This window comes from Lipophrys pholis (genome assembly GCF_963383615.2).
Source record: "Lipophrys pholis genome assembly, chromosome: 19".
Taxonomy (NCBI): Eukaryota; Metazoa; Chordata; class Actinopteri; order Blenniiformes; family Blenniidae; genus Lipophrys; species Lipophrys pholis.
In genome coordinates, this window is record NC_137647.1 from 4,232,897 (window position 1) to 4,247,205 (window position 14,309).

The 14,309-nt window shown below is 45.0% G+C and overlaps 1 protein-coding gene across 1 annotated transcript; it reads right to left on the reverse strand.

Annotated features, from left to right (window-relative positions):
- Nucleotides 1-309: 309 nt before the first annotated feature.
- Nucleotides 310-13,296, reverse strand: LOC308124377 (serine/threonine-protein kinase WNK4-like). The gene is made up of 24 exons (XM_080487310.1): nucleotides 13,162-13,296; nucleotides 11,759-12,204; nucleotides 10,062-10,234; nucleotides 9,743-9,963; nucleotides 9,470-9,627; nucleotides 9,028-9,116; nucleotides 8,691-8,910; nucleotides 8,381-8,605; nucleotides 8,104-8,284; nucleotides 7,808-7,998; nucleotides 6,975-7,048; nucleotides 6,464-6,596; nucleotides 6,035-6,151; nucleotides 5,793-5,933; nucleotides 5,634-5,688; nucleotides 5,015-5,125; nucleotides 3,720-4,354; nucleotides 3,392-3,440; nucleotides 3,220-3,317; nucleotides 3,023-3,071; nucleotides 2,292-2,763; nucleotides 1,888-2,093; nucleotides 1,460-1,548; nucleotides 310-1,151 (listed from the first exon to the last, which is right to left on the reverse strand). Exons 2-24 carry the CDS (start codon nucleotides 12,167-12,169, stop codon nucleotides 1,149-1,151), a joined length of 4,101 nt encoding a protein of 1,366 aa, XP_080343436.1. The 5' UTR covers nucleotides 12,170-12,204; nucleotides 13,162-13,296; the 3' UTR covers nucleotides 310-1,148.
- Nucleotides 13,297-14,309: the final 1,013 nt, after the last annotated feature.

Consider the following 14,309-nt stretch of genomic DNA (forward strand, 5'->3'; position numbering starts at 1 on the left):
ACGTGAACTCAGAAAGTACACTGACCAATGACAATTGACCTATGAATATACATTAGTAGAAACACAGAAACATATCCCGGATTTGCCGAGGGATTAATAAAGTTTTTCTATTCTATTCTATACTAGTAGACCCATAGCTCTAAGTACAAACATAGACATGTGTGAGTAGACACACACACACACACACACACACACACACACACACACACACACACACACACACACACACACACACACACACACACATACATATATATATATATAAACACACATACTGTATATAAGAACACCCACAGAACTAGGCATATACTGTAAACATTTCACATTCATCAGGAGGACTTTATTCAAACACAGATCTGTCAAAAACTTCTCGGCAGTGCAGCAGGAACATAGTCATTTTACACAGTGAAAAAACAGACAGCAGTCTGTAGTACAAATGTATTTTGGAGTTTCTAGAATCAAGAAATGGTTCAGGATCCAGCTTGTACCAAAGTCACTTTCATTTTTCATAGCAAACACTGTGGCTGGCTAAATACTGGCTTTTCTTCCAAGTGACACTGTGTCGTCAGAAATTTCATGTATAAAAGTGTGACAGACTCACTGCATATATAATATGAGACCCCAAACACACACATACACACACGTATATATTTATTTATTTTTAAATAAAGGCACCTTGAAAAAGATTATCTGTTTGTAATAAAGCACCCCTACTGTGAGTACTGTGCCTGGCCCCATCAAAGAGGTGTGATCGCTGCAAACTGATTCTGCTGAAAAGCACCTTCGAACACACTTGACTGAAAATTTGATAAAAGTTTGACTTAAAATGGAGCAAAGTTGGGATTTAAAAAAGGGCTGAAATTGGGTTGAAGTTTGGCTAAAATTCAGGGGTGTCTGATCTGTGACTGTGTTGTACAGATCAGAGGAGCTCAGGTCGTGTTATTGGTCACAATCAAATCAACCCACAAACATGTGAACTGCAGTGTGATCGAATCTGTTAAAGCTGCTGAGAACAGACTCGCCCAACACGATGTTTCACTATAAAGTGCTAAAACATTAAAACAACTATCATACAGATCTTAAGTCCAAACATCCCGCCGAGCGCCATCCTCATCTTCATCGGTTCATCGTCGTCTGCAACCCGTCTCTCACTGAAAGACAAACATCTCAAGTTCAGGCTACATTTAGATGGATTTTCAAATCATGACACATCACCATTGTTATGAACAAACCTTCTTCAGATCAGTTTTATAAGAACCAGTCTGAACTAGTTCACCCAGTATGAACCAGTCTGAACTAGTTCACCCAGCATGAACCAGTCTGAACTAGTTCACCCAGCATGAACCAGTCTAAAACACTGAAATTGCGTCAAAGAACTAGCTGGTGGCGACCGTGGGCACAGTGAAATGAAGCGGCCGGACGAGTGGAGGATCCAACCTCATGCCCCTTTGAAGCTCACCAAGTGTTCAGAGGCAAAGGTCACACCTTTCCCAGGTCGGTCCTGCGATCCACTGCTGCTGCCGCTCACCGAGCTCTTCCTCATGATGCCTGAACCCAAACACACAGAGACACTCACAAACTCTCCCGAATCAACCTCCTCCACTAGCAGTTTACAATTTCACAGGGATCCTTTGTATGTTGGATTGAAAGTAAAAAGACAAAATGTGGCAGGATTCTGCTTTTCTCTGTCTTTTGGAGAAAAACTAAAATATTTTATTTTAGATGATACGCTCCATTTTTGGGTGAAAACATGATTTGTTCTGTACATGAAGTAGCTGGTGTGGGCTCCTGGCCTGCCACCCTGAACTGGATAAACTGCTTGACATGATGAATAGAGAACGATTTAGAATCATAGCTGAAAGAGAATTTAACAAATCCCCCCCCCACCTGCAGGGTGCAGCTTTTCCAGTCTCTGCAGACTGTTCTTGCGAGGGAGGGGGTAGATGCCTGACACGGACATGCGGCGCTGGCGGTGGTTCAACATGGCGGCCGGAGGGACGATGCCTGGTGGCGGGACTTTTCCCATCTTCAAATAGAGATCCTCGATCTCTCGCTTCTGACTGACCTGTAGGTCCTGGACCTCCACCAGATGTCTGAGAGAGAGAGAGAGAGAAACATTGCTCATTCTGTGTGTGTGTGTGTGTGTGTGTGTGTGTGTGTGTGTGTGTGTGTGTGTGTGTGTGTGTGTGTGTGTGTGTGTGTGTGTGTGTGCGCGCGGGCACGCAGAAGTGTAGAGAGCATCAGTGCAGACTAAAGTGTGCTCCAAATCTTAAAGCTGCTCCACCAATCACCTCTCACGGAGCAGTTGGAGCTCCTCCCACATGTCCTCCTTCTCGCTCTCCGATTCGTCCGAGCTGAACGTGGAGGAGCGGCTCTTTAATTGGCTGCCAACAGGCCCCTCCCTCAGACTGACGCTCAGCTTTCTGCTGATATTCCCTCTCTTTTCCCCCTCTTCCTCCTGCTCCTCCTCCTCCTCCACCTTCATCTCCACCTCGCCAGGGTTTGCGTGGTGACCAAGAAACGAACCGGGTGATGTTACTGTGTTGACACTGCTCGCTGATTCGCTGTCCGTGCTGCTCTCTGCGCTGCTCTCTGTGCTGCTCTCTGTGCTTGTCGTTGATTGGTTTTCCCTGCAGGGAGGCGGGGAGTGGGCGGTGGGTGTGGCTTGACTGATGGGACGGGGATCCTGATGACAGACCACAGGTAGATCTTTGGGGGACGACACCTGGAAACGGCCGACGGAGAAGACCGGAGCTTTTTTCACTGTGAACATAGAAAGAGCAATTCAGGTGGTGAATCCGATCTAAAACTGAAAAAAAAAAAACGAAAAAAAATTAAAATCTTTCTGTGACAAGCCTTAATTTGCACAACATGAGCGTATATATGTTTTGTGAACAGATTTAAGACGATGTTCAACATTTTTGGATGTCTTCAACTCTTAAAATAAAAAAAGTGTGTGTTTGAACATGTCTTTATGCAGATGACATCCTGTTGTATTTTGCTGTGTGATGGTGTCGCTTACCTTCACCTGGGGGGCTCAACCTCTGGGCTGGGGAGGGAGTTGAGGATATCTGAACAACAAAGTGGAAATGACACTGTACTCCTGTTCATTCTTTTACAGCAAAATTGACATGACAATACAAAAACCTTGGAAACTAAATTACTACAGACTAAAATTGGACAAAAAAAGTCGAGATCAAATCCGTCTGTTGAACTGACTTTGTTCTGTTGAGGCGTTGAGGAGGTGGAGGAGTTGGACAGCTCTCCTCTGGAGCTGGGATTACTGCTTAGACTGAGTGAAGAGACGGTCTGTGACCCTGGAAATCAGCCGGAGTAAGATTCAGTCATCATATTTGGTGTGATGTTGCTTTGCGATGTGACAGGGACTCACCAGGAGGGGGCAGAGATGAGCCCGACTCCAGCTGAACTGGATTGTTATGCTAGAATGAAGGGACGTTAAATAGACTTTTAGTATGTGTTCACACCATACAGCCTAGAACAGGTTTTGCCTTGCTCTGTTAATTACTGCTGTGCTTTTATTACTACTTGCTCGTCGATTATTTACTGTTTTATTACTACTATGGACTCACTACAAAGGTTTTTTCTTTTCTTTTTTTTCAAATCTTTCATCTAAAATCTGTATATTCTGCGAGAATCTCCTCATTAAAGTTTTCTAATGCTAATGTATTATCACACTTTACAGATGGCTGCTTCCCTACCTGAGGGCTGCCTGGAGTCTGGGTGGGTGGCGCCGCCTGCTGGCTGTCCAAGGTAGTAGTTTCTGTTTGCGGTGCGGTGGAGGTGTAAGAAGGTTGGGGAGAGAATAGTGTGGACAAAGAGGGGTAATTTGGAGAAGGAAAATTAGGAACCAAAGATGGAGAGATGGAGGAAGTGTATGTCGCCTGTGCAGAGGGGAAAAGGGAAGTGAGGGGTTGGGGTTGAAATCCTTGATTGTTAGCACCAGGTGGGGGCATCAGGGATTGAGCGACGCTCATGGCCAGAGAGAAAACATTAGCAAGAGAGAAAATAGGTTGGTCTGGTGAAGGCCACTGAGGAAGAGGAGGAGGAGGTGGAGGAGGAGGAGGAGGAAAAGGAGTTAAAGATAGAGGAGGGGGAGAAGGAGAAGAAAAGGCTGAGGAAGAGGAAGAGAAGGAGGAGAAGGAGGAGAAGGAAGGGTTACTGTGGACTCGGGGAAGTTGGGGAACAGGACTCTGTGCGGGGAAGGAAGCAGTGTAGGTAGTGTAAGGGTGAGAAGAAGGGTGAGAAGAGGAGTGAGAAGGGGCTGCAGGGTGGAGGTGGGATAGAGAAGTAGTGTGTGAATCTGAAGGGGAGTACTGAGGGTGGTGGTGGGCAGCTGATGAGGGACAAACAGAGAGAGAAAGATATCCGGTATAAAATCAAAGCTTAAGCACCAACATGTCCAAATGGAAAATGTCCGTATGCTGATGACATTGTTTTATTTACTTAAGTTGAATGTACAAGCTTCGCCTTCTCAAAGTTGTAGGAGTGGATTTTAAACACAGCATGTTAAATCTGAAATACTCAAACTACCCCTTTAATTATCTACTAATCAGTGTTTAATTCTGGTCAGTATTTAAAGGGGTGCAATAAAAGTTAATGATAATTTTAATTACAGGAAAACAAATTTGCACCATCTGTTATATTTGCATCATAATGCTTCCTATTCAATGCTAATTTCCGGATGGAGCAAAATATGAGATGGAGCTATGTTAGATACGTCTGTTTTTGAAGAAATGTATTCAACTGTTAACTGTTCTCGGACCAAAATCGTGTCGAAAATAGCTAGAAACCACCAAAATGTTTCCTTGATATTTAATTAAACTTCAGATGTACCAGGATATTTCCCTGAGGAATCCCCAAATATTCAGAATTCAATTTTATCAAATGTTTTTTTTTTTTAAATACAAATAAGTCAAAGATGAATCAAATGCTCCTGGCTGCTTAATGGAGCTCAAAGTGCACCATGTGACCAGCTAAGTAACGTCTCTGGTACCTGATAAGCTGGGGAAGGACTGCGACCTCAGGGGTGTGGTAGGGGGCGTGGCCTCAGGGCTGGGGTAGAAGTCGGTGTCCTTCAGTAGCGAGGGGTCAGCTTCATCAACATCTGACATGGCGGTAAAATTATTAGGTCAGCTTGACAAGGTAGAGTGAATAAAAATAAGCTCCTATCTAAATTGACAACCAGATTATGCTGTACAGTACTGGGCAAAAGGTTCAGAGGACTGTGTCTGAAAAATGTGATTAAATGTAGATTTAAAGGAGGGCGCCACTTCCTGTTAAAAGTGAGGTTTTCTTTTCCACCGTTGCTTATGCTTGCACTTATTAAATTGTTGGGTTTATATCTGTGAAACTGCTTTGAGATAACTGTGTTGTATATGGCACTATACACATATAAGTGAATTCATAGACAGGCTTGAAAGGATTTTGAATAATTTGTATACCTCAGCTGGAGACTGCGCTTCATAGAGATAACCTCCTCCAGTAAAATATCAAAATTATACAAGTTAAAGTTCTTTTAATCCCACAATATAACTGCTGCACGAAGTCTGGAGTAATTTTCAGAATTATTGTACCGAAGTTGGATCACACATTTCCTCTTCTTCTTTTCTTACCCAGTGAAGACGACGAGGACAAACTTCTGGAGAGACTCTGAGCTGACAGGCTGGACTGCAGAGGTTCAGAAGGAATGAGGGAAGACGGTGTAAAAAAAAAAAAGCTGAGCTGTGAGAGGAACATGGCTGGTTGTGAAGGAGCACAGAAGCATTTCCCACCTGCGAGTCGGTCAGGTGGGACGATCTGCCGCCGTCGGCCCCCTGCTGGCGGTGCATCATGGACTCCGCCCTCCTGATGATGTCGTTCATGCGGAGGATGAATCCGTCCCGCTCTGATGGAAGGATGAAGTCTCTGTGGAGCTGAAAGCCGCCATGCTCACCAACTCATTTTGGATGGGATCGTTTACGGGCCTGATGACGACCCGGGATGTCAAAACTGGTTCTGATTCATCACTTCTCACCATCACGGACGCGATGTCCTCCGGATTGTCTCCGTCCAGATCGAACTTAAATGTCACCATCTTACTGTCGTGAGTCTGCAGCTGACACTCCACCACCCGGTCCCCCATGTGGGACACCTGGGGGTCACACACACGGCATTATTTTTAATAATAATAATACATGGGTTTTATATAACGCTTTTCAGGAGACTCAAAGACGCTTTACATTGCATTATTCATTCACTCCAAACTGGATGGTGGCAAACTATGCATGGATCTACATCTGCCTGCAGTTTGAGGTTCAGTGTCTTGCCCAAGGACACCTTGGCATGGAGGCAGCAGAGATGGGAATCAAACCTGCAACCTTCTGATTGGGAGAGAAACGCTCTACCAAGCGAGCCATGCTGTCCCATGTTTGTCGTTTTGTGTGAGGCTGTTGGAGAAACTCACCCCTACGATCCTCAGTCGTGCTCTTGCTCTTCTCCTGAAATGCTTCATCGCCGCCCTGGTGGTCGCCTCCAGCGCCCCCCGATCTGATAGGCTGTCAGTGCCATCACTCAAACCTGAGGTCACGTCGGAGTAGCTGCAGACACAGAGGAGAGGGCATGTTGTGTGAGTGCTGAGGTAAAAAAGATTTCAGAGTTTTACTAGAGCGTATACTTTCAATGCACCACAGCTGTTTGCCCTCCACCCAACGCTAACATCAGCACTGCTCACAACTTCCTACGCCAAACTACAGAAGGATTATCCTTAAATTCTTTCCGTGACTTCAGTCAGGCATGTTGAAATACTGTTCTTACTAAATTCACACCATATGTCCCACAGGAGGAATCACAGCTATAACTGTCCAGCCTCAATCCCCAGCAGAGGGCAACCTTACTCAATATTAACATCATGATTTGCTGACAATGCAGAAATCAGTCAGAAAGGCATTGTGTCTCTTTGTGAATGTGTTAGTTACCTGTCCACAGGTGACAAGAATCCACCGATTGACTCCTGCGACAGCCGCTCGGCATCTTGGAACACAGCAATGCTCTGCAGACGCACAGAGGACAGTCACACTTAGAAACTAGAGCTACACTCGGTAGAGCGCAAGCCTTTGCCAATGCCACATTTGTTTGCGGAACCGAGTAAGCATTGCGAGCATGATAGTCGTTAGCTCATATCAATGCTAACTATAGGTCAGGTAGCAACATCACTGTGTGAAACACTGAGCAGGTGAGGTGCCTCTCCCATCCACTTTGTATGTGGCATTTATTCACAATTTTGGGTATTTTTTGGGGAGGAACGGTTTGTCATTAATGCCCTAAAATCTAACAGATTGGTCCTTGGATGATGAGAAATTATCTCTGAATATTTCATGCAATTTGGGTGAGTAATTTTTGAGAAAAATTGATAAAATACATATATACAAACCAATAAATAAAGAAATACACACTACGTTGGTCACCCAACTTTCGTTGGCGAAGGTAATGATCGCTTTTGTATGAATGTAGGGACACATTCATGACATTCGCGTCTGCTTTGCTGAGTCGAACTCTGCTTTGATTGAATAGTATAAGAGATTTACAGCCATCATGACCACAGCTAAGAATGAATGAAAACTCATGTTGGATGCAACATGTGATTATAGGCAAACTCATGAACATAAGCTCCATGGCTGCCATTGTAAAGGTTTCGGTATTGATTGAGTACGGTTGTTTTCTTTTACTGTATTGTAGTTTTCCACCTTCAAACTTGATTGTGATGAATCCATGCCCTCTCTTACCCATGTACTCACTATTCCCCCCTCACCTTGGGAAAACGCAGTATGGGAAGGGGTGGGACTTTGGAATTGGTACGTCTCAGAGGGGGCGGGGCCACAGGTTGAGGACTGGATTGTGGAACTATGGGCGAAGGGGCGGGGTTTGACACAGGAGGAGGCGGAGCATCGTTTTTCTCTGTGAAACCAGTAGAGCTGAAGGAAATGTCCGTCTCACAGTCAGCTGCCATGGAAACAAAGGATAGAATGACAGATTTAATATTAACATGTGACATGCAGGATGCTGATAAATCCCATTAACTGTCAACATGAAAAAATATTGAGATACAAGTGGCTGATGATCCGGTGGTGTGTTTTGTTTTCTTGTCGTCTTCTTCCTCAGCATCTCCATCTCTGCTCGTCACGCTGCTGTTCCCACTGTCCAGCTGGTTGCTGCTCTGCGACAATGGTGTTGATGTCACCATTGTCAGGGGCGTGGCTTTTATCCAGGGTGGGACCGAGTCTGAGTCCTGTTGTGAGTTTCCAACACTGATGTTAAAGTAGCAGCAGGAGGCACTGTCTGACCTCCTCTTGCTTTCTTTCTATGAAAATGGCCTCCAACACACCTGACTGGTCACATTCGTGGAAGCTCCTTGCCTCTGATTGGACAGTTCATTCGGCTGGGGGGCGGGTTGAGGCTCCTCCTCTATGACTGCCTCCTCTTGGTGTTTCCGAGCCTCATCCAGGAGGTGGCGCCGTTTTTCTCGCTGTCGCTTTATGGTCATTACTTGGTTTCGGATGGCCTTGGCGACCAGATTGTAATCCGCCTCGGACACGAAGCCCAGAACCACCTGGGGGGAGGAGACAGACAGGTGAGGAGACAAACAGGTAATGGGACATCATGCTGTGATGTGGTGTGTCCAGCGGTGCAGGTACCATTTCCTGGGCGACCTCCTCAGGAACGTCTTTGTACAACTCGAACAGGAACTCGATGGCCTTGTTGTCTTTGTATTTTCCATGAAGCTTCTTGTCGCCGTCCATTCTCAGCCACAGCTTCAACGCCGACTTGAAGGTGTCATCGTCCTCTGCGAGCTCCACATTCACGCCGAGTTTCTCCTGGAAGAACCGGTGATCCAGCAGGTCCTGAACCGTGAACCTGCCAAGGACAGAGACACCTGAACTCACGACCAAAGTTTGCTCTGCCAAACTTTTAACCTATTTCTCATCCATATTTGAGTTGCAGCTTTCAAAAACAACTACATGACAATGGTACCTCTCACTGCTCTTGGTCCGTATGCAGCCCTCAATGATCTCTTTCAGCTCCGGGACTTGCACTTTAGCGAAACTGTCCGGTTTGATTCCCTAAAGACAAACACATGGTCGGACACATGCTAACAAATTATTTTAGACCGCGATTAAATGTTTGACAATATGTGGACGAGCATGCACTATTATTTGCTAATGTGTGGAGAAATATGTAGTAACATGTATATAAACAGCTTGGATGATTGTGATGTGTAGACAAATATATGATAACCAGTAAAGAAATGTGTGAACATGTAGGAATAAAAGTGCCATCATGTAACCAAACCTGTGCAAGTGAATCATAACATGTACACAAACACGTGTTAACATAGAGACAAAGCGTTAAGCGGGAGAATAAAACAGGCTAAAAATGTGGGCACATGAAGAAAACAGAGGGGGTGTGGCCTCACCAGAGTGACCTTGCGATAGATCTGCGCGGCGTTCCAACACTCAGAGTATGGATACTCAGATGTTGCCATCTCCAAGATGCACATGCCGAAGGCATAAACATCCACTGCCTCATCATATTTCTCTTCGTACATCTCGGGAGCCATGAACTCCGGAGTCCCTGAACGCACCACCGCCAGTCACAACAGAAAAACAAAACACCATAAGAGCTGCATTTTATCTCTATCTTTCCTGAAAGTGATGCTGACAGATAACAAAGTGCTCCCAGCTCTCACCGATGACGCTCTTGGCGAATGACGCCTTCTTCAGCGTGGCGAGGCCCAGATCTCCGATCTTGACGGAGGCAGACGGCCCGGTGATGAAGATGTTGTCACACTTGAGGTCCCGGTGCAGGATCGGGGGGCTGCGAGAGTGCAAGAACTGAAGCCCCTTCAGGACCTGGAGGCTCCAGCGCTGCAGCAACTTCAGCTTCATCTGGCGGAACCGACGCAGGTACCTGGATAAATCCAGCAGAAGAAGACACTGTGAAGAATCTAAACCATATTTATATATGGCTCAGTCTGGTCCGAATATAGGTCCAGGTCCTGCACTCACGTTTTGAGGGTTCCAGAGGTCATGAGCTCGGTCACCAGGATGGTGCATTTGTGCCCTTTGAGTGAAGATTTCCAGGAGTCATAGAATCGCACGATGTTCGGATGCTGCAGGGCTTTCAGCATCTCCACCTCCTCACTGAACCGCTGACGCTCTGCTTTAGTCAGCCGGTGAGTCTGTCAACACATAAACATGTAAACACATAAAATTACTAATCACACATGTAAGGACAGAAACGTATAAACACAAACACGTACACATAAACAAACCACCATCCAAGGACAAAAACATAAAACCATAAACATAAGGCCTCATAAACAAGAACAATATACGGTATCAGAATAAAACAAAAGGAAGAGTAAACCAGGAGGGACTTTTTGAAACAAAAAGTTAAACTAATTAAAGTCCAGTTCAACTCAATACTATTTTCTCCCTGTGGACTCTGGAGAACTTGATAATAATAATAATAACAATCGTGGTGTGTGTGTGTGTGTGTGTGTGTGTGTGTGTGTGTGTGTGTGTGTGTGTGTGTGTGTGTGTGTGTGTGTGTGTGTGTGTGTTATCAGCTGCAGCCAGGGGCCAATTGTCCAATCAGATGCTTTACTAACTACGACAACTCTGCTGAGTCACCATTTTATCTCTCCGTCTCTTGGTCGCTCTTTCTGTCGTGCACGCACGCACGCACGCACGCACGCACGCACGCACGCACGAAGAGCTTCACTAACCAGCAGTTGTGCTTCAGTTTCATTACATTTCTAGCTCCAAATACCCAGAATCCCCAAGTCCTTGTTGCCACGGGAATGAAGTGGCCCAAAATGGTCCAAGGTGGTCCAAGGCATTTCGGCCACAGCTGGAATTTTGCACTTTGCAGCAGTTTATAAGTTGACGCTCAGTGACCAGTTGATAGGAGGGTTAGTATTCCTGTGAGTGTAAGATTTTATGAACGAAGCAGCTGCTTGCTTCTTGTCTGTGGTGACCTTTGACCCCCAGAGTATTGTGTGCCTTTCAGATGATGATGATGATGATGATGATGATGACTACTGGAATAGTGTATGCACTAACCTTTATTTGAAGTCTTCCTCACACTTGCACAGATCTGTTAAACATTGACTTCACCCGACCAATCAGAACTCATGGCTGTTGGCGTTGCGCAATAAAGTCAATAAACAGCTGGTCAGAGCTCAGATAAAGCTGTGACCTCCATAACTTCCGCTCAGATGAGACAAAACACACACACACCTCTTCTCTCTACAGGCATGGCCTTATATTCACTCTACTAATATCTAATTTAAGTTATTGATTTATAAAGTTATTTTCAGGGGTGATCAGTGTTGAAATGTTTTTAACTGTAAATTCACTATTTTTTCCCGCTTCTTATTATATTGTAATACGCGACTCAGTTCTGTGGCTAACAGAGGGATGGATGATTTTATTTCCAGCCATGTTGATTGCTGCTACTGTTTCCTTCACTAATTTTAATTTATCAATCCCAGGTATTTAATCCCAGTAATTCTTTCTTCTGCATGCGTTGGGCAGCCACATTAGGTTGGTGGGGGTCAAAGGTTTAGGGATCCACGGCGGCGACCTGTCCGCTGTGGGAATGGAACCTGCAAACTCCCTATTCCACATCTGTAGCTCCTCGGTTGGAATGGCTTGATTTGAAGTTGTGGGAAAAGTTCTGTGTAAATGAACATTGCTACCTGTAGTTCACACCAGGCCACCTCCACCGTGGTCTCTGTGTCGAGTCCCTTGTAAACGGTCTTGAAGGATCCTTGTCCGATCTCGATGTTGAACTTGAGGAATCGTCCATCGGGGGAGCAGGCCACTGCCTGTGTCTCCTCTTCGTCTTGCTCCCCCTCCTCCTCCTGTCTCTGCTGCCATGGCGGCGCCTCGCTGTAGGAGTCGGACAGCGCGACGCCCGCCTCCTCGCCAGAGTCCGAGCTGATGCCGCGGCTGTCCGCTGCCTCCTCCGTCGGGGAGGCGGAGGGGGCGTTGTCCGACGGTTTCAGGGTAGCAGGAGGAAGAGGAGGGTCTGAGCTGGGCTCCTTCTCTTTCTCTTCTTCATCTTCACACGTTTTCTCCGCGTTGCCTTCAGGATTCCTGGACAGCATCTTTCTCCTCCACCTGGGTCATCTCCTCAGCCACTCTGGTTGGAGAAGTTTACAGAAAGAAACAATGTCCAGCAAAAGATGGAAAGCATGTCAACAAATAAACACAAACATTTATTAATCACTCTGGACTTGCATAAAGAAATATTGTGATTCATTTATGCTTAAATCAAACGAAAACTACCAAAACAAAGAAGGAAATTTGTGTAAAATGTAAACAGAACAGTAAAAACCATTGTCGGTCAACACTTCAGAATATCATGATCTAAAACTTTTGGAAAACCATTGTCCTTCAACAGATAACCTGCCAACACTTGGTAAACAATTGTCTGCCAACACTTCTTAAAACCATTGTCTACCAACACTTTATAAAATCATCGTCTGTCAACAATTAAAGAGCTGTCATCTTTCAAAACTTTTTAAAACCATCGCTTGTCAACACTTGTGAAAACCATCGTCTTTCAACACTTCTCAAACCATTTTCTATAAACTCTTAGTCAACCATCATCTCTCAACTCTTCTGAACACCAATGTCAACATGTCAGAAAATTATCATTTGTCAACAATTAAGAAAACCAGTCTTTCAAAACGTTTTAAACCCATTGTCGGTCAACACTTTCACAAGCATTTGCCTCAACGTTTCTGAAAACCATGGTCTGTCACCACTTCTTAGATTACAATCTAACAACACTTCTTAAACCATTGCCTGTTGCCAGTTCTTCACAATGATGTACACTTTGCTCTCTCTACTCCTCTGAAACCTGCTTCTGCGATCAAGTCATTTTCAAATACGCAGTTGTTACTCAAAATTTAGACTTTTAATTTGAATAACTATATTATTGTAATTACAAAATGATGTTGTCATTTTCATACTTCACTCTGTCTGAACTTTCTTCTGGAGAGAAGGTGGAGCCTATCTATGATTACTTTATCAGTGGAAAGTCAGTCCATGATGTTTGTGGTGTGTGTGTCTTCTGCCATGTTCTCGTACTCACTGTGTCAGTCAGCTGTGTTTGTTTGGAGTCAGCAGAGAAAGTGTGGAACCAGTGAAAGTGGCAGCTCCATTCTCAGTACTCCAACCCTTCCTCCGGCCCGTAAACACAACATGTTATGAGTGCTGCACTGAGCTGAGTCCCGCACTGTTATCAGAGCAGCGCAGACGGCCACAAGCCCCGCCCACCAAACACCTGTCACCTGCCTGATAGAAACCACACACACACGCACACACGCACACACGCACACACGCACATACACACACACACACACACAGACACGCGCGCGCGCGCGCGCGCACACAGTTCTGCTCCTGAGAGTTTTGGCTCCCCCTGCTGGCTGGTTAAGCCATAACTCACTATCTATGAATTAAGGTGCAGTTTTAGTTGTAAAATTCCCAATAGATAAAATAGTAGCAGGAAAGCAGTTACGTGTCTATTGGTAGTGCTCACAGGTGGAATAGGAAGGGAAATGATTATGCAAGAGCACAGAACTAAAGTTAGATAACCGAATGAACATAAAGTACAAATATAGAATAGAATAGAATAGATTGGACTAGAATATAATATAATAAAAATATTTTATTAATTTCAGAGGGAAATTCTTGAAAAATAAAATTAAATAATTGACATGTAAACCACTCATTCCATCCACTGGAACCAGTTTGGAATTCAGTGTTTTGCTCAAGAACACTTCGCCATATGGACGGTAGGGATTGGGAATCAAACCTATGACTTTCCTATTGTAGGATGACGACTCTACTAATAGAGCCGGCTCAGTGTCTTACTCTAGGACACTTTGACATGTGGAGATGGGGAATCAAACCAGGAACATTCCAATTGAAAGGCGACCACTCTACCAACTGAGCCACACCTGCCCACTGAGAGCTTAAAACAAAAGAACGGACTCACAAAAGAACAAAGACAACCTGGCAACATGACACAGAACTGATGCCAAAGCATAGCCCACAGCCACCAGGTGAAGACAATCACACACTCAGGCTCAGGTGAAACACACCAGAGCAGGGAACAGCAATCAGACACGAGGAGGGGAAATCAAGCAGCCTGGAACAAGAGACAGTATGAGAGACAGTGGTCGGTGGTTCTAGTCCCCTCCTTCAGGTTGTGACGCATTTATTTGTACATGTCCT

Bases quoted from the DNA above. Each gene is read 5' to 3' on its own strand.
- LOC308124377 (XM_080487310.1), bottom strand. From the start codon at position 12,169: ATGCTGTCCAGGAATCCTGAAGGCAACGCGGAGAAAACGTGTGAAGAT. The intron at 9,964-10,061 runs GTGAGTGCAGGA...GGATTTATCCAG, and splicing joins ACCTCTGGAACCCTCAAAAC to GTACCTGCGTCGGTTCCGCC. The intron at 8,911-9,027 runs GTACCATTGTCA...TGTCCTTGGCAG, and splicing joins CGGACCAAGAGCAGTGAGAG to GTTCACGGTTCAGGACCTGC.